The 20,984-nt window shown below is 40.3% G+C and overlaps 1 protein-coding gene and 1 long non-coding RNA gene across 2 annotated transcripts in view; one reads left to right on the plus strand and one right to left on the minus strand.

The window, feature by feature from the left end:
• The window catches only part of NPSR1 (neuropeptide S receptor 1), a 136,506-nt gene extending 132,900 nt beyond the window's left edge, over positions 1-3,606 (minus strand). Inside the window, 1 exon segment of the mRNA XM_006191538.2 lies at positions 3,368-3,606. Within this exon segment, the coding sequence (XP_006191600.1) occupies positions 3,368-3,511 (144 nt within the window). The 5' untranslated portion in view covers positions 3,512-3,606.
• The window catches only part of LOC116664893, a 151,355-nt gene that overhangs the window by 88,381 nt on the left and 41,990 nt on the right, over positions 1-20,984 (plus strand). The gene's annotated exons all lie outside the window — the stretch shown is intronic.

Here is a 20,984-nt window from a genome sequence, read left to right on the forward strand (position 1 = left end):
GAGTGAGTTCACCGGCAAAATTCAAGGCTCTTAAGAAGAGAGTTGCATTTTTGTCTTCTACTTGGACAGGCTTATATTCAGGGCCCCCTTTCAGTTTCTGATGAGGCAGGTGTCATCCCTGAAACCTCTGTTAGATTCCTGAAGCCCATATAATTGCTCAGTGTTGAGGGCTAGGAACTGAGGAGGTGAACTGGATGGGACCTTGAACGCGTGAGAAATCGGAAACTAAAGAAAGCTGGGACCTGAGCTGAGAACCTTGAACTCAGGACCACACATGAAGTCCATGCTAGAGGAAGGGAGTGGTGAACTCACCTCTGCCCTCCCTGCTGAAATCCAAGGACATACTCAAGATGGCAGAGTAGGGTAGAGCTGTGAGGAGCAGGCACAAGGATTTGGAGAAGGAGACGGGAGAAGGAAAAGGATCTAAGCTTGTGAAGAAAGGGCTAGTAAGATCTAGACAGGGATGTCTTGCCTCCGTCCCAGAGAGAATCTGGGGTTCAGAGAAGGACTAGAGGGCTAGGTAGGAAACTAAATTAGAAGCTCAGGCATGTAGACTGAGCAAAACAGCTGAGACTAGGTAAGGTGGCAGTGGGCTGGGTATCAGCTCCTCAGCACTAAACTGGGAACAAGGTACCAGTGTATGATGCCCGACTATTTCCAAACCCCACCCTCTGGGAACTATAACTTCCCTTGGTCACATTGGCTTGGAAATGGAATAAGGATGAGTTGAATGTGCCTGTGGACAAGGACCTCGGTGAGTACAGCTGGTAGGGACTCAGCAGGGCAAGGGGCTGATGTGTGGAGTCACGGTTAACAAGACCCCTACCTCTGTCACCGAGAAAGCAAGCTTTCTGATGCCCTATCTGACAACAAGTTGACAGATGACAGACACAGAGCACCACACTTCATGTATGCAGTCAGTGTTGATTGAGTATGCCTAGCACAGTGTTGGTTTCTGGAGAAAACATGAAACAAACATCAGGCATTCCTTTCACTGGAAAGGTGACTGTTACACGTTTTCCTGACACATACTGATATAGCAGTGGAAGGCAGAGCTGGATTAAGTGAGAAAGAAAGAGGGCCACTCCACGACACTGCTGGAAGTCAGAGGAGGGGTGAGTCAAGGGGGCTTCAGGGAGGAAGCAACTCAAGAGCAGCCTTAAAGAGAGGGTAGAATTTAGATAAACACAGATGAAGGTGGAAGGGCATTCCAGATGGGAGGAGACACCACGGGTTGAGAATTAAGTGAAATACTTCACAAAAGTCATTTAGAGAGATTCCTGTCACCAGGAAAGCCCACAGCAAGTGAAGTTTATGGCTAGTGCGGTGGCTATTTGTTCTGCTTCTTCTACTGCTGTTACCATGTTAATTTTTTTTTACATTTTACTGCATTTGGAAAGGCAGTGGGGGTTAAAGGGACAAGTCTGGGAGACAGTAAAGAAGCACAGCTCTGACTTCTTGAGTAGGGTGCAGAAGGATCACAGGGAACAAGAGTTTGCATCAGAACTGTTTTTGTATCGGCAGTGCATCAAAACTACTTGTGCTCAAAGGGGACCACTGAAAAAGTTACACTAAGACACCTAAGCTAGTTCCCAAAACACCACCACTGACTGTCCTGCAACTAAAATTCACCGTTTTAGTGAATGATTACATCTCTCAAGCAATGAAACAGCATTTTAAAGCTCCTGGCCAGACATAATTCCTCTTTCTGCTTCTCTCCTTGTCCAGTGGTCCAGCTGCCCGAGGGCAAACTTATTAATAGAAATGAGATAAAAATGATACGATTCTCCTTAGTGCCTGGAGACAGTATCCCCAGAACAGAGTACAAACACTGGAAGAGAGTGAGCATGGATTTTTTTTTTTTGGTCCAAATATGCAAAACATCCCCTTAGGAGCTATATTCAGAAAGTGGCAAATGAGATTTCAGCTGAGGGTGATTATTGCCTGAATCTCAGAACAACTGCCTTATTGCTGATTATTATCCCTTTTGCAATGGCTGGTCTCTCTACGTTCTGTTTGCTGTCATGTTTTATAAATATCAAAGAGGCTGCAGAGGCAGCGGCAATGAGAGGAGCTGCATGCTTCCTGGGTGCAGAAAGCCAGCTTCTCTGAGATAGAATCTCTAGGTCTGCAGGCTGATTTCATAGAGATTATTCCTCTATCAAAAGTAAATGGCAACAAACTCCAATTTGAGTTTCTGTCCTCTGTCGTGGAGCAGGGCAGCGGGGCTGTGTGTGTGCATGCCTGCATTAGGATGTGGCGTCCAGGGACGGGTCCTGAGCATCCGCCTCGGTGACTTGATCGGCTCTGCTTTGCTCCATTGTCTCCTGGCTCTTGATGGGCACCAGTGAGGCTGGCTCCCCAGACAGCTCCCTGCTGAAAGTTTTATTCCTAGTGTGGGCAAAGGAGCAAAGCTCCAGCAGAGAGGTGGATCTTAACAGCAATTCTAACTTGTCAGGTACAAACCAAATTATTTCCAGAACACCCAGAGGATTACAAAAAGAAAAAAATTGCTAGCATTTTTCTTGAAGTATTTTTCTTTTTGGTATAAAAGACCAGTTTGAGACCTGGGAATTACTGCAACGCCTGAATGCTCCATCAGGCAGCATGTGAGAGAACCTGAAGACCCAGCATTCCGACGCAGGAAGCAGGAAAGTCTCATTTTCCAGATGCCCAGTTTGTTCCTGATCACGGTCTTATTGCAGAAGAGGGAAAAGTATTGGCTTAATAGGACCGTCCCCTCAATGTGGCCCTTGGATACTTTGAAGGTGAAACTCACCAAATGCTGATTTCCTCATTTGTTCTAGGAGACAACTTGTTGCAAACGGTGACATCACCAACTATAGTTAAAGAAGCTAATTCTCACTGATGTTCAAGGCAAAGGATCAACAAAGAAAGTGTGGTCCTTCCTTCCGTACTCAGTGCTGTGTCTCTCACTGCTTCGGGCTTTCCACACCTCCGATGTTCCCAGCAAAAACCTCACAGCAATAACCACTTACAAAAAGCAGACATTTCAGGCACTACTATAGGATTAATTAAAAGTGCTTTCACCTAAGGAAAGGGGGAAAATTAAAGTCACCCACTCATAAATGTTACTCTTGATTTACGTATTTGCAGTAGCAGCAGCAGCAGCAGCAGCAAAAAAAATAAAAAGGAGTCTTAAGAAGTTACAATAAAAGTTCTTGCACACTATGAAAAACTCATTGCTTTAGCTCATCGGGGTTTTTTTTTTCCAAACTCTTTTTACTAAAGAAGAATAAACTACACCCATTCACAATATCGGCTATGATCATTTAACTGAGTCTCTAAAATTCTACTTGTCCCATTATTTAAAATTAGTGTTCAGAGTGGAAGGCTGGAAACTTACCTTAAAGGAGTGGTAGAAGGAGCCCCATTCCTCTCCTTCCACCACTGCAGTGAAAGTTGCCGTTTCGGTGCAAAGGACCGGAGGGTCCAGCGCCTGCACGGTCCTGTTGGAATCGGGGCTGCCGGCTGTGAGGTTGGCTGGCATGGCTCAGGTGGAGTTGAGCCTGGCTGTCCCTGCAGCCAAGGGAGGAAGAGAGGCCAGCCTTTTCCTGAGAGCCGGGCAGCAGCTGCAGCCCTGCACCTCCTCTGCCTCCCTGAGCTTCTGGCTGGAGCTCGGCTGAGCAGAGGCACAGAGCCCTCCCGGAGCCCACCTCACTGAAGAGCTTTGCCTGACGACGGGGAGAAGCCACGTGCTGCTCTCTCCTCAGCTGTTACGATCCTATCCAGCAGCTGGCACAGCCTCAACACCCCACAGCCTCAACACCCCACATCCCTGCCTGGGGCCGGGGCCCCTTGCCTCCAGAGCAGGTAGGAGCCCCCCCCACCCCAGTGACCCATGTGGCTCCCTGGACCGGCCTCCCTGCTCAGTTGTGCTTTTCCTAACTTCCAGAATGGACCCACCCCCCACCCCCCAATTCTGCTCCAGCTTCAACAATACTGAAATTTGGACTAAACAGCCAGTCGATTAATTCAGGTCATGCTTGCATTTCTGAAATCAAATCATAATGATGCATTTGTTTCAGCTGAGGTTGCCTTCCGACTTACAGTCCTCACCCAGGCATTTACTTAGTAGCCTGCACATCATTTCAGTAAATGTGGGCAGATAGCACATTTGTATTTCCCACCTGTGATTCTACTCTGGGTTTTTGGGGGGCATTTCTCAGAAAAGCCTGGGGTCTGTGTTTGTTGGTAGACTGCCACCCCGCGTGATGTGACTGGCGCTGGTGCCTGGTGCGTACTCTCGTCACCTCGATGTTCTTTTATTTGACATACAAAATCACTCTGTGAGGGAGGCAGGGGATGTACCTTTACATTCTCATTTTACACTAGAAGAGACCGCTTCTTAGTGGTGGAATGACTTGCCCAAGATCCCATAGCTGGTGATGGAAATGAGATGATAACTCATCTCTTCAGAAATTCCTGCACAGTGACGCTTTTACTGTAACCTACGTGGGTTCGTGTCAAATCTCAAGTGCCAATGGAGGCATGACGTTAACATGAGTAAGGGTAGCAGGCCAGGTGTAAAACAAAAGGATGCTTGAGTTTCAACCAAGCATAGCGCCTGATTACTGAAAGCTCTCTGTGAGCCAAATATGCACAGCCACTGGTTCACAACACCTAGTATAAGAGGTAGTGATGATCATGAAAGACTGAAGCCCCCATGAAATCTCTGAGAAGGTTTTAGCATATCCATCTAGCCTGGGAAGAGTACAGTGCTCTAGAGATGAGATGTTAACTCTACGCTGAAGGTGCAGCAAGTAGGAAGGAGCTGTCCAGAAAACTGGATGCGCTGTGGGCTTGTGGGGGGAGGGTCAAAACCGAACAACAACCCAACAGCAAAATGAGCAAAGGATGTTCTGACGGGCAAATAAACAGGAAACGATGCTCAACCATTAATTAAAGAAAACCATCTTAAAGCAAGATAGAATTTTTATTTGTTGGCATGGTGAAAACTAGGGCCTCACTACCCCAAGTGTTGACAGAGATGAGAAGAAATGAGTGTACTTTTCCCACTGCTGGTGTGAGAGTTAGCTAACACCGTCACCTTGAAGAGCAATTTGGCAGTATCCACCAAAGCTGAAATTACACAGCCTATAATTTCCTGTCTCTGTCTGGGTTACGTACGTGTATTTAAGTTACAGAAATTCACTGCACTACACACATAAAATGTATGTACTTTTTTGTAGGTACATTTTACTTCAATAAACGTTTATAAAACCTGTGAGAAATTTCTGGGAAAGGGCAGAAGCTGGTTAAGTCATAGTGTGGTGAGAGTGGAGAGAGAGAAAATGGTAGACACCATGGACAGGAAATAGGTGGAGAGAGCTGTGTTGTTTTCTCTTCACTCGTGGTCCAGATGGATCATTTTTTCATCTCTGGCTACCCAAGAGAAACCTTTATTATGTGTACAAGGAAACATGCAAAAAGATGCCTTTGCAACATTGTTTAGAAACAAACCAGAAGTAACCTAAATATTTATGGTGACAAAATCAATGAGAAGCTCTAAACCAGAAACTACCTACACGTCCATCGGCAGTAGACTGGATAAACACATTTCCTTGTAGTCATGCTGTTACCAAACCAAACTTGAGTCTGCTCGCTTGTGCACAGTAAAGCCGGTCTATTAACATAGGTTTGTGGTGAAGGAATGCACGGGGTTTATTGCAGGGCACCAAGCAAGGAGTCTGGGCAGCTAGTGCTCAAAAAACCTGAACTCCTCAAAGGCTTTAGGGAAAGGTTTTTAAAAAATGGGGTAAGGGAGGGAGGTTGTGGCGTGTGTGATCAGCTCCTGGACATTCTTATAATTGGTTGGTGGTGAGTTAATGGGGAGTCAACATCATCAACCTTCTGGTTTCAAGTCTGGGGTCTTTGTGCTTGTGGTCAGCATACAGGTAACTTCTCCCAGCTGGTGGGGGTATCTGCATAAAAGCTTAAAGGATGTGGCTCAGAATATTATCAATAGCCCTTGAGGAGGAACTCAAGGTCCTTGACTTTGTTTGACGGCCATACTATTATTATTTTGTCTTGCTTGACTGTTTTCCTTTTTTTCTGCATTTTCTCACTTCTCTGATTAAATTAATTCTTTGGAACTTTGGGAAGGCCTAAGAGGCTAAAGATTTTCTACAAACAGGTGGCTAGCAGAGGACATGGGGAATTCTGTCCCAGGAAGGCCCCATAGGGTCTTGCTCGGTTATAATATAATAAAATACTATACATCAATGATAGTGAACAATCTGTAGCAAATATGACATTATAGACAAAATGCACAAGTATAATATTAAACAAAATAATGCATTTTAAAATTTGCATAACATAACTGTCATATAACATATAATATATATTTACAGTGGAATACTACACAGCAGTTGAAAGGAATGGTTACAGACAAGATGACAAACTAATATGGTATGCTGGTTAATTTTATGTTTCAACTTAACTGGGGAGTGAGGAGCCCAGATATTTGGTCATACACTATTCTCAATGTGTCAGTGAGAATGTTTCTGGATAAGATTAACTTTTGAATCGGTAGACTGAGTAAAGCAGACTGGCCTCCCTACTGTGGGTGGCCTTCCTTCAATCTATTGAAAACCTGAATAGAACAAAAAGGCTGATCCTTTCACAAATAAGAGGAAACTCCTCCAGCTTGACTGCTTTGAGCTGGGGCATCGGTCTTTCCAGACCTTTAGACTTGAACAGAAACATCAACTCTTCTTGGGTCTCAAGACTGCCAGCTTTTTGACTAAAACTACACATTAGCTCCACTAGTTCTCTAGTTAGCTGACCACAGATTTTAGGACTGCTCAGCCTCTGCAATCACAGGGGCCAGTTCCTTACAGCAGTTCATTCTCTCTCTGTCTCTCTCTCACTGTATCTCTTATTGGTTCTGTTCTCTGGAGAACCTCAAGTATTATACACGGCCTCTGGCTTCTTACCTGAATTCATCCCTAGAAATTCTACAAAAATAAGAGGGCCATTGATGGATTACAGGACTTAGAGTAAAACCATGGGATTCTTGCTGGAAAGGCTTAAATGTTACAGATGGGTAATACCATGTGTTTGCAAGGATATGCAAGATGAAAAACTATCATACACTGCTACAGCAATGTAAATTGGCACAAACACTTCGAAAATCTTCTTGGCAGCATTATCTGAAGCCGAACATAAGCATATTGTATGACCCAACAATTTCCTTGCTAGGAAAATACCTGACACAAATGAGTACTTATGTTAACCAAAAAATGTAAAGATGACTAGAGCAACTCCATGTGTAATTGCCCCTAATTGGAAGCTAGCTAAGTGCTCATCAACAGTAAAGTGGACAATGTATTTCTTTTTGTCTCATCTGACAAGATTGAACTTTACTTGAGCCTTGTGATCTTGGAAAACATAGAAGTTAATCATTTCTTTTTGTTCCAGAAACAGCTTACTGCAAGTGAGCATCATTCCCCATATGAATGAGATCAGGCTCACAAATGCCTCCTTAGAGGTCATCGATACCTCCAAGGTTAGACACAGACCTTCCGGTTCCCTTTCTTTGTCTCATAAATGGTTAGCTAAGTTCTTTAGTCCCCACTGATCAATCAGAACAAAATACTGGTTAAACAAACCAGCAGTCCCACTCCTGGCATGTATCTGGAGGGAACTCTAATTCAAAAAGATACGTGCACCCGAATGTTCATAGCAGCACTATTTACAATAGCCAAGACATGGAAGCAACTTAAATGTTCATCCAGACAGTTGATTGGATAAAGAAGTTGTGGTATATTTATACAATGGAATGCTACTCAGCCATAAAAAAGAATAAAATAATGCCATTTGCAGCAACATAGATGGACCTGGGGATTGTCATACTAAGTGAAGTAAGTCAGAAAGAGAAAGAAAAATACCATATGATATCACTCATGTGGAATCTATATTTAAAAAGACACAAATGAATTTATTTACAAAACAGAAACAGATTCACAGACATAGAAAACAAATTTATACTTATCAGAGGGGAAATGGGGTGGAAAGGAATAAAATAGGAGTTCCAGATTTGCAGATACTAACTACTATATATAAAATAGATAAACAATAAGTTTCTTCTGTATAGCACAGGGAACTATATTCAATATTTTGTAGTAACCTATAATGAAAAAGAATGTGAAAACGAATATATATGTATATGTATGACTGAAACATTATGCTGTACACCAGAAATGGACATGTTGTAAACTGACTATACTTCAATTAAAAAAAAAGGTGAAGATTCTGTCCTTCCCACAGGCTGAACTTGGGGCTCCTCAATTTAAGCCAGTTTACAACCCCTCCTTAATAGCTCTTCAATGGAATAGGTGATGGCTCTGCTATCAGACCATGCCACTCTGTTCATCCTTCTCCAAGAATGCTTCTTTCTAGACTCATAACCCTCTTTTTGTTTAATTCTGGAGACACTTGCAAATCTCCTGGTGGGGACATTCTCCCAATTGCAAAGGTCTTCCTTTCCCTATTGGCACTGGTTCCTTTCCCTCTCTAGCCACAATCCTTAAAAAAAAAAATCTTATTAAAGTCCTAAGTTGTTCTTTGATAGCTCCAAACTGTTCAGAAATGCATATTGTACTGAATTGAATTTGCTATTGGTCATAAAAAAATCTATGTGAACAGTTGCTGTATGAGGAAAACTTTATGCAGGTGATGTGGGGATGTTCCTGGTTCAGTTGGAGAGAACAGATATGACACTCCAGGTTCAATCACGGAAGGAGAGTAAAACAGCACAAAAGCAGGAGGTGACACAGGCAGAGTGTGGTTCATCTCTGAGAGAACAGTGAAGAGAATTAGTATTTTGATTTCAGAGGAAGCAAAAATCATAGTTTTGAGATTTAAATTTGGGTTTTGGTGTTTTTAATTACTTTGGATGAAGCACGCAGCTCTTCCATTCTATCAACGTGGAGAATGATTGACTAAGCGGGTTTAGGACAAAGGAAATTAACTTCCGCTGGAGGGATTTTGATTCTCTGATACCAGAATGTGCCACCGCCTGCAGAAACTAACTTTCTCAGGGTTAAGGTGCTAATAGACACTCTGCCCTCCATGACTTTTCTCTCATAGGAAGGAGTTGACCGTCCAAGCATGCAGTAACCATGATGCTGCAAATGTTATTAAGTAAGATATTTCACAGTTGCTGCCCTTGGACCTTTACTCTAAGTGCCTCTTTAAGACTTTATGTAAATATAAGGAGAGTTATAATTATAAAAGGGTTTTAATTATAGTGGTAAGAGTAGGAGAGGATGTACGGGAAGGAGTAGGGGAAATTACACCTAATCACTGTGCTGAGTGCTTGATCTTCGTCACAACATTTAATTCCCAGAATATTAAAGTAGGCGGAAGTTCCCCATTTTAACACTGCAGAGAGCTCTTGGTAAAGGAGACCTTTTTTTCCAAGTAGAGAAACAGAATTAGAAACAATCATTGAGTCCATACTGGTTAACTTTCCCTAGTCCCTCTGTTTTTGCCTTGCATTCTGTTGTGGTAGTGAGGGCTGTAAATCATTAGTATGAGATAATAGTATCCTCAGAGAGAAAATTGCTTTGAAGGCAGAAATAATTCTTTGGGATCCTGGAGAAAAGATAAATGCAGTATTAAATCTGGTAATTGCTTGCTCGAATAGGTACGAGAGGTTACTCATGTCACGGTGATTAAGAGATATATTCCTTAAAGAAATGGAATACAATGTTCTACTTTAAAGTGGACATTGGAAGAAATATGACATAGCAGTCCCTGCTTTTAGGATTGTATTTTTCTAATTATAACAGTAAAATTTGGCTTACTCGAGATAAATATCTGAACATGCAAAACACAAGTTATATTAGCTGCTAATATGTCCCTCAGTCCTCAAGTGAGCTCATACCATACACTCTGCTTGGCATTCTGCTTTTTAATTTCACATATTGTAGGCTTTTATATCAAATAAAATGGTCATTTTTAGTCTCTCTCTCTAATGCTAATATGTGATGTTCCCATGATTTATTCAATCATCCTTATAATAACTGAGATTTGTTATCTGATTTTTCAGAAACTGCCCTGAACAATCATCTGTGAGTACTTGTCTGATAATTTCCTCAAAATATATTCTTTAAGTATAATTGCTGCTTTTTCTTTTCTTTCTTCTGTTTTCGTTTTGCTGTTCTTTATCTGAATCCTTGAATTAAATGTTTAACATTTATTTTCATTCTTTCATGTTTAAGGCAATGAATTTTCCTCTGAATATGCTTTTAGCTATGTCATATAGATTCTGATATGTATTACTCTTATTTTCATTGTTTCCTACAGTATATGTAATATGTGTCTTGATTCCTTCTTGGAACAAAGAATTACTTGTGAGTGACTTCCAAATGTTGTTATTTTTGTTCAATCCAATGTAATTTCATATTTTTATGAAGAATCCATGGAATTCTATTTACAAGACAATTAAATACACACACACAGATACTTTCATATGCATATGTGTCAGGCACCCACATTAATTCTACTGTGTTCTTTAGAACCTCAATTTCCTTACTAGTTTTTGTCTACTGGATTTTTTGAAAACTCAGAGAAGTTTGCTAATGTTTTCTATTATGGATTTTTGAGTTGTAGGGTAAATATATATTTATTTTTTAACTTTTTACTTAGTTTAATTTTTGAACCAGGTAAGACTATTCCATAGTCAAAAATTAAAATAAATTAAAACCATAAAAATAAAAAGCATTAAAATGTCCATTTATTTTCCCCTTTATTCTATTTTTAAAGACTTTTTTTTTTAGAATTGTTTTAGGTTCTTAGCAAAATTAAGGGACGGTTTAGAGATTTCCCATATACTCTCTCCCCCTACATATGCATGACCTTTCCTGTTATCAACATCACTCACCAGAGTGGTACATTTGTTACCACTGATGAACCTACAGTGACTTATCATAATCACCCAAAGTCCATACTTCAAATTATTGTTTGGACATATGCTTAATGACATGTATGCACCATTATAATATCATACAGAGTATTTTCACAGCCTTAAAAATCTTCTGTATTCTGACTGTTCATCCTTTCTGCTAACCCTGGCAACCACTGATCTTTTTACTGTCTCTGATTTTAATTTTAGAAGAGAATAGTTTTTGAATAATTTTGTCTTTTCCAGAATGTCATATAATTGGAATCATACAGTATGTAGCCTTTTCACATTGGCTTCTTTCACTTAGTAATATGCATTTAAGATTCTTCAATGTCTTTTCATAGCTTGATATCTCATTTCTTTGTTGTGCTAAATAATATTCCATTATCTGAATATACAACAGTGTATCCATTCACCCACTGAAGGGCATCTTGATTGCTTCCAAGTTTTGGCAATTATGAGTTAAAGTACTATAAACATATGCATGCGGGTTTTTATGTGGACGTAAGCTTTTGGTAAATACTTAAGAGTGTGATCACTGGATCATATGGTACAAGTTGTACGACTTCTTTATATATTCTAGTTTCCATAAGTGTTGTTTGTTGTTTATAGCTTTATTATCTTGGACAGGGATGAAGTCTGTACAGCCTTGCCATTTCCATATACTGATGAGTAGTTGCTTCCTTCTTGAAAAGAGAAGATTTAGATTAGCATTTAGACTGAGAATTGCAGGAAGGTGGCAGGAATATGGATGATCAGATCTCTGGGACTTTTCTTTCTGAACTTGAATTAGTTGAGTCTCAAAAAGGAGATCTGTGGGCTGTTTGGACGTATACTCTGCTCTGGTTCAAACTTGACTATACTTAGTAGAGCTTTCTTGAGCTGTTATCATCCTACTTTACTTGACTTTTATCTTGGAATGCATTACACATATCAAACACTAAACACAATCAAAAGCATAACAATATGGAAGAACACTTCATAAATACCTGAGACTTTAATCACATAATGTGTTTTTGCCTGAAAGTCTAGAGATGTTCTGATCACATATCACTGTGTAACAGCACTGCAAAACTTAGTGGCACAGGTCAACTATCATTTTATTGGGCCTACAGATTCTGTGAATCAGGAATTGTGGCAGGGCATAGCAGGGATGGTTTGTCATTATGCTGTCTCGGGCCTCCATAGGAGAACTTGAAAACTTTGGGTAATTTAAATGATAGAAGATTGAAATATTTTTGAGAACTTTACACTCATATGTTTGGCACTTGAGCTGGGATGACTCTAAAAGCTGGGCTCAGTTGGAACTGTTGACCAGAGTGTCTACATGTAGTTTTTCCATGTGACGTGGGCTTCCTCACATCATGGTGACCCCAGGGTAACTGAACATCTTACATGGTGGCTCAAGGATCCAAAAGTGAGTATTCCTATAAATAAGGTACAGCTAGGTAGCTTTTTATGACTTAACCTTTAAAATTACATATCATCACCTCTATCACATAATCTGCTGCTTAAAGCAGTAACAAATCTGTTTAGATTCTGAGATGAACATAGACCTCTTCTCTTCATGGAATGCTTTGCACTTTAAAACCTCCACAAGAAGGGAATCAATTTGTCAGGGATAACCTGGATTGACTGAACTTCAGTGTAAGACTCTCTTAATTATTTGACAAATAACCTATCTTACTGTAAACAATACTAACGTTTCACGTGTGTTGTTTGATTCCAGTTAACACAGTATTATTGGCATTCCCCAGTTAATTGTTTTTTATGTTTGGTGATTTCTTTCTTAAATTCCTTTTCCCCAGTTTTACTGAGATGTAATTGACATACAGCCCTGTATGCGTTTAAGGTGTATAGCATGATGATTTGACTTACATACATCATGAGATGTTTGCCATAGTAAGTTTAGTGAACATTTATCATGTCATACAGATATAAGATAAAAGAAAAAGAAAATAACAGTTTTCTTCATGATGAGAACTCAGAATTTATCCTCTTAACAACTTTCCTATGTAACATACAGCCATGTTAATTATATTAATCATGTTGCACATTATGTCCCGAGCACTTCTTTACCTTCTAACGGGAAGTCTGTATCTTTGACCACCTTCATCCAGTTTCCCTTCCCCTAGCATTCCTCAGTTAATTTTTGTTTTTAAGTATTATCATGGATTCAAGGCTTATGTATAAATTAATCTTCCTATAATGAACCGTAATGATTATTTTTCTCATCTTCTGAATGCTCTGTTGTAAGAGCCCTTATTCAAGTTGTTCTGCTTACCTATTTCTTTACTGCTTCCAGAATGTCTAAATAGATCACCACTGTCCAACTGCAAATTGTCCCAGGCCCATCTTACTTTCCTATCCCAAGATCTAGCACCTTTACTTTACAGGGAAGATCTAATTATCTTTAGGGAGAAGGTATAAAGATTGAATGCAGACCACAGGGGCTGTGGGTTTATATTCCAGTCCCTGACTTCAAATCAGGCATAGCCGAGTCATTTCAGTTTTAGAGTAAAGGTTTTTTTCAAAGTCCACAGTTCATGTAAATGATTTCAATTTCTACTTTTATATCTTTCTCAAGTATAAGAGCTTCTCAGTCAATTATTTTTTCTTATCTGAACTGTCAGCTTTTCTTCTTCTCCCTTCACTCTTAGATGACAAATTTGTAGCAGAATGAAAACATCATGCTCCATATTGTCACACTGAACTCTGTTTTAAATTATAATGCTGTAAAGAATCTTAGAAATAACAGTATTGAGGTGCATTCATTGAAAACAAAAACACCCTTCATCTTTTCAGTCTTTTCATTTTAGGGTAATTCATTTTACGCTCAGTCTCTGAATTGTTCTCTTTCGGCTTTCTTTTTCTTCCCATTTCCCTGGCATCATCACTTTCTAAGTCTCTGCTATGGGGTTGTGAATCCCTGATTGCATACCAGCTGTTAATTCTCAGTTGCCTTCTGGGCCCCTGAGTTTGGAACTTTTTGAATCTTGTCCACAGCCTGAGGTGGGTTGGTCTTGCTATGCCAAACCCCTCTTACTAATCCACAGCAGTCTGCCTTTGCTGGTGTGTGGCAGTCTGCGTGACTGTCTTCTCTCTGAGTTCTGGACGAAAACTGTGGTACAAGCCTTTACTGCATTCAGATCCCCAAGCCGATTCTATCCAACCCCCCATTAATGGGTCAAACCTGAGGAAAAGGGCAGCCAGGAGTCAGATCCCAGCGTTAGCATCTATTTTCTTGCGCTTCTTTTCCAATTCTCTATAGGAAACAGTTTCATCATCTCTGTGTGCAGCCAGGAAACAACTGCTACTTTGAATTCTCCTCCTCCTGCCTTGCTGTATAACTGTAGGCTCTGTGTCCATCAGGAATTTTTGCAAGAATCCTGGATCTAACAATTAGAAGTTAAGGCTTCCAAGATTTGTGGGCGTTCTGCTTCTATATCTTTATAAAAATGTCACTTAATTCAGTGACGTCCTTGTTCTGAGCATAGCTATGTGGCCAGAGAGGGCAAAGCATGTAGGAAGTTACTGCTGCTGCCCATTTGATGGTGTATCAGCTTTAGGATGCCATGGACTACAAGGAGCAGAGACTCAGCTCACAGTAGATTAAACCGTGAAGACATATTGTTTATACCATAAAGGGCTGGAGCTGAGCAGTATCAGGCTAGGTCTGGTAACTCAACTCAACAGGGGACCCAGGCTCTTTTGATCCACCTCTTAGCCATTTTCATCATGTTGCCCATGACTGGCTCCCTTCATGATTACAAAACGGCTGCCATCCCTAATCATCATACATTCACATGTCAGTGTCCGAAACAAAAAGCAAGGATGATATGGAAAAAAAGGGAAAAAAAAAATTCTGGTGGTGGAGGAGGGTGTTCCTATCTGGCTCTCTTTTCTGAGAGGAAAATGTTTTCACGGTGCTCATGAAGGTACCAGCAGTTACCCCTTTTCCACTTGACTGGCAAGAGCGAGAGCACACAGCAACCCCCAGCTGTAAGGGGGTCTGGGAAATGAGTGCCTGGTTTTTAAAGACTTGACAGAGGGAGACAGCAAGGAAGAAGAGTGTTACAAATGACTGTAGAGGAGCTGAGTTGGGTGATGGCTACAAGGAAGCCCAGGGGAGATGCAACCTAACCTAATGCTCAGTCAACATGTTCTCCTTCTTGACATCAGACCTGGGTGCGCTCCCCACTCTGCCATGCCTGCTGCCTTTGCCACACGCACCAAGGGCGCCACTGAGGGATCAGGGCACTGAGTCCTGCTGCACCCTAGTATATTCTCGGAGTAATCCACAAGACAGTACCATGAGAAAGTGATCAGGTTGGCTTAAAAGGTAAAAATCTAGATTTCACTTTGGAAATTTTTGAAAAATACTATCTCTGGCTTTAGACCACTTTGGTTTTTATTGTCAAGCCACTTCTCAATAACTGTCTACCTTTGGCAAGTTAGATCTCTCAGCTTCGATATCTTTCTAAAGAAAATGAAGACAGTGATGTCCGTACCAGTCTTTGTAAGGATTAAATACAAATGTACACTTAGAACACCTGGAACATCATAGATGCTCAATCAACGTGAGGATTAACAGCGAATGACTGGAGTAGTTGGTGTGCTCCCTAAGTCAAGAGCAAAGGACCCCTTGAAGGTGTTGAAAGTGAGGAGTAACTCAGAAATTCTGCCGGTTGTGTATGAGCCTTGGAGGATGGGTAGGGACAACAGAGAGAGAAAAGACGATGTTCTGGATGTAGAGGAACTAGAGAAATGTCGAGATAAGATTTGAAAGTAATTTATGTGGAGACTTCAAGCTGTGAGTTGCGGGAGATAAAAACTAAATGCTCGCAGATTTTGGAGTGTCCCGAGGGACAGGCTGAGGAATCTGAACTTGATTCTGTAGGTAAAAGGAAGGCATTGGAGATTTTTGAGCAAGGCAGTGGTATAACCCCATTCTGACTTAACTTGAGGAAAATTTTCCTCTCCTTTATCATAACATTTAAAGACAATATTTTCATTGATAGTTGATCAACCTGTTCCCAGGAGCAACTTTTTGCCTTATGTCAGGATATTGGCAATGTTGGTTTTTCTTTTTTTTAAGTTTAGATAGTTAAGTGATACAAAGACAGAAACTGATTGTTATACAGAACTATACAGAAGTATAAAACAGAAGAGGGTGTCCTCCTCCGTAGGGATTTTTTGCATTTTTTTGCTTATATTTCTTGTATATAATTTGGATATAGTATTGCTGTTAGAATTGGCCTATACTTAGAGGCTTCTAGAACCACATTAACTGGTTCAAATCCCAGCTCCATCCCTCTTTGGTATGTGATCTTGGGAGTTATTAACCCATCTGTGACTCAGTTTCTTAATATGTAAAATGGAGAGAGTAATAGTATCTACCTTTACATATAAAGCACTTTAGAATAGACAGTGTGTGGCACGTAACAGGTGCTCAGTACATGTTATTAGTTGCAATTGCTCAACTTAATTTGTAAACATGTTTTTCTCTGTCAATCCCCATTAAGTGACAATCTCACTTGCAATGAACCTTGATGTGACCTGCCTGGAAAGGGAGAAACCCGCATTTACAGAGCATCTGCTTGGCACTAAAGTGGTATCCTCACTACAACTACTTTGTTAAAACCTTTGGCTGCACTGGAAACTGTGCCAAGTAGTTTGTATGTATTTTTTATTATCTCCATTTTGCTGATGAGGAAACGGAAGCTCAAAGAGAGTTTTAAAGTTTACTTAAATCACGTTCACCTAGCTAGTTAGGAGAGAGAATTCCAGCTGAGGTATGTGCAACATCAAAACTCAGATTATTTCCCCTAGAACATCACGGAAAACATTGTGTGCTGCGGGTTAGGAAGTCTGGGTACCATTCTGAACATCAGTCCTTAATAACTACAATTCTGTGAAATTACTTAATCTCTCTTATAGTATTTATTAAAAAAGTGGGTGTACTATTATTGCCCTGCCTGTTCCAGAGTTGATATGAGAATTAAATGAGGTAATAAATGTGATAGTAGTATAAAAGCAATTCTAGTGCAAGAAAATTAAATGACATTTGAGTGAATGAAATAGAAGAAGTCATCATCACCATCATCACCACCATCATCGATAAATATAGAGAGTAAACCGGAAAATTTCAAGAGAAGGTAGAAATCAAGCATGAGTCTTGTACTGGGCATTTTCCCATCTCGGCTGCACAGTGCTCCTTGGGAAGTTAAAAGATAGATCAGGATGTAAAAAGAATTGTGTGGAAAGTAACACAGGCAAGACTTTTGAAAGAAATAAACATCATTGACTTAGAAAGTAATTTACCCATAATTTGGATAAAATTAGTTTCTCTACACAGTTGACATCTTATTATCCACATCAGTTAAATATTCAAGTGAAAAAAATTAATTTTATTTTGTGAATCAAAAGATAGGCTGTGTTTTAAGAAATAACACACGCTGACAATTAATTTGAGCTGCTCGGAACACTTTGAAAAATTAAAAATTTATAAACACAGCACACGCTCCTGTGTCTGTTGTAGTTAACCACCATATGTTGCCTGGATAAGAATTCATTATTCTCCTCACTGTTTTTTCTGTTATTTGCTTGTAATGAGACTTTCATCATTAACCATTTGTTTCCATTCCCTAGATCCATATTGACTCAAGTTGTGCGCATTAAAATTAAAATGTCCTTTGGAAGTGAGTAAGTCAGATAACACTTACATATTTAGCATCTATTTAAAAGCATTTAGGAATTGAAAGAGCACTTATGCTCTCATAATCGTATTAGAACCGTGGGGTCCTCCTGAGTTGGAAGTTGTACTTCTGATCTCTAGGGTCCTTTCTGCTTTGAAACAGGAAGGGTTGGCAGGGAGCAGAGTACCTCCTTCACGCACATGGAAATTGTACAGATCATGCACTCACTATGCTAATACAATAACAGAGGATGCATATAGAAAGATACATATCTTTTCCAATTCATAACTCCAGTTTTTTGGGATTCTCCCAACTCAGCCAGATGGTGAATAAGGTCTCTAATCAGATCTAGAGTTTAAGAGAAAGAGAATGTATGTACGTTTTGGAGCTAGATGATCCACTTGGCTTCTAAGAAGCTCCTGCCAAGAAAATTTCAACAAAGAAACAATTTATATCATGTAAGCTTTAAAGGAAAGAAATAGTTGTAGTTGTGTTTTCTTTGTCTACGTAAGGCTTTTTGAAGTGGAAACAGTGCTTGATCAACATTTAAAATGTATTGCCAGGAAGAAGACCAGGCCACAGATACTTTAAGTGCTGTTAGAACAATGGTTGCAGTAATAGCTTTGAGAAATGTGTTACTGTGAGTATCATCAGCCTCCTGGCTTCAGGGCTGGATCATTCTGATCATTTTGATCTCTGTCCAATTGTTAGTTTTTCAAAGTCTTTTTTGATCATTCTCTAAACCCTGCTACTCTGTATCTTCCCAGACTGCCGTCTTATTCTCTACAGGACTTACTATTCCCTGAGCTTCTATCCTGTATGTATGCTTTATCTGCCTTGCTCCTGCTTTTCTCCCTTACCCCCCACCCCCACTAGAATGTAAGTTCCAGCAGAGATTTGGTCTGCTTTGTTCATTGCCGTATCTACAGTGTCTCAAAAAATGTCTGACACAGAAAGTTCCAAGCAAACACTTGTTGAATTAGTGAATGGATGAATGCATGGCTAAATAGGCTTTGTAAGACCGACTCAGGTCTGTGGGAATGCAGGATGCAAGGGTATAGTAAGATGGGCCACTGTATTGCTGGGGAAGGGAGGGGATATCATTTAGAAGGCCAGAGGGTGAATAGACTTTGTACCTTCTTTCAGGGTCAAAATTCAGAAACTCAAAATTACTATCTGGTTCAATGGGCACTAAGAACAGGAAATGAGATTTAAAAGAGTATGAGGAGCTGCAGAGTCAAATAAATATAACAACGAGGTATAAGGACCTTTCAGCGTCAGGAAACTCAAAGCTTGTTCCTCTTGAGCACTGGCGGAGTCGGGGGAAGGTGGTTCTGTCTCGCTATTTCACTAATCAGGGTAAACAACTCCCACAGGTTTTATTCCAAGCTGATTTCACTCAGCTTCGGTCCCCAGTACTCCTTTTCACTCTCAGAAATAGGCATAGAGTCCTATTATTTGCAAACACTCTGGACAGGAGCTGAGTGGGAGGACTCTTGCTAACATCTCTCAGCTTGGTAACGCTTCCCTAGACTCAACTCGGAACTGGGTCTCTGCAAACCCCTTATCTGTTTTGTCAGCTGGCTCACTGTTACCTCTGCCAGTAGAGGGAGCTAGAGGGAGGGTGGCCGCCTGGAAGAGGGAGAAGGGCCCTGCTTCTTCAGGTCCGTTTCCTGTTCATCTTAGCAACACCATAGCAATGGATGTTCACCCTGGCAGTGGCAGGGAGTTCTAGGAGCAGTAGTTTTCCAGTTTGTTGTAGGCCCAGCCTCGTGGACCCCTCCTCAGGGGTAGAAGTGCTGGTAGACCTGCTCAGAGATTTGAGTCCTGGCTCATCTTATGCCTTCTGCAAGCCTGTACCCTCTCCTCAGAGGAGATCCATCCTAGGTCCTCGGGACCCCTCCTCTTAAGCATCCCCAGTTCCTTCTCTTGTCCTCCCAACACTGGGGATAGATGCTCGTTCTTACAGTTACAACCTCTGTAATACTTCTGTCCCTTATTTGCATTTTCAGTTCTTCAAAACCAATTGAACTATACTTTGCATTAAATTCTTTTTGTAAAAATAATTGATACGATGATGGCTACCTTCTGACTGGATACTGACTGAGACAAACCTAGAAGGATAATTGGTTTTAAATGGAGAAGTAAGGGGTTCTCAGTTTACTATTTCAGGCTGGTTCAGAATTATCCTCCCAAACAAGATCTACAGTCTAATACTATTCAAATAATATGGATGGGTAGGTAAAGGAGAGGGAAAAGAAACGAAATTAAAATCTAAGGGACAGAGCATACATGTTAATAAAATAAATGTTACTAACTATGAGAACCGTCATGGAACTATCTGAATTATAGAGGTTGACATGATAATAAAAGAAACAAATGTGAAAGGAGTTCTCAAAGGAGATGATTCATAATGTACTGTTGAAAGAGAGAAAAAGGAATCAGATGTAATATACTTTATTATTTTAATTATATGTGGGAGTAGAAGAGGGCAAGCAGAAGTAATAACACTTTGAACATTTTGTCTGATGGTCAGCATCAATGGATGCAGCTTTATATTTCATGCTGGTAGATGAATTTAAGCTCTTTTTTCCTCTAACATAAAGGCTATAAAGATAGCTCATCTTTATATCCAGTATTCAAGGACAACAATCTAATTGCTCTTTTCTTAAACACAGAAACACATTTATCCTTTTATTATTTTGTCATTAGTATTATATATTTATTTTAGAATAGACTATACAGATAAGCCAAAAATAGTATCATTCAGATGATACTAACATTAATATCTGTGTGTGTGTTCTCTAGATTCTCTAGATATTTTTCTATGTGCTTAAGTATTTGTGTGTGTATTTATGTGCCTATTTGAAAATATATAAATGTTTATAACTTGCTTATTTGCTTAAAATATATCAAGAATATGTTTTCCCCATCCATAGTATCACAGAATAGTTCTTATTGCCTGTTTCCTCTCAGATTCACTTTCTGTTTTCCTACTCTGTTCTGAATTGCAGGGAATTACATATTGCAAATGGCATCCTCTCTCTAATTTCCAGGTAGATTCACTAAAGTGAGGAACTGGTGGAAGCTTGGAAAGGAAAAGCCAGTGTATTTCTCCACCTTTCTCTTTGCATTGAGTGTAATTTCTGACAGCAATAAGTCTCTTTTTTCACCTGCAGCAAGAGTGGGGCAGCCCTTTCCTCTGGCCCCAGATTCTCCCAGATTCTCTTGCTTTGGTTCCCACTGGAAGCCTCTCTCCCTCAGGAAGGTCTCAGCTTCTGGATCCACTTCCTCCCCATTGTCAGTCCAGGTGTAGTGTCTTCCCGGTGTTGCTGAACTCTGTGTTGCCTCAT

The sequence above is a fragment of the Camelus ferus genome, chromosome 7, assembly GCF_009834535.1.
Source record: "Camelus ferus isolate YT-003-E chromosome 7, BCGSAC_Cfer_1.0, whole genome shotgun sequence".
Lineage (NCBI taxonomy): Eukaryota > Metazoa > Chordata > Mammalia > Artiodactyla > Camelidae > Camelus > Camelus ferus.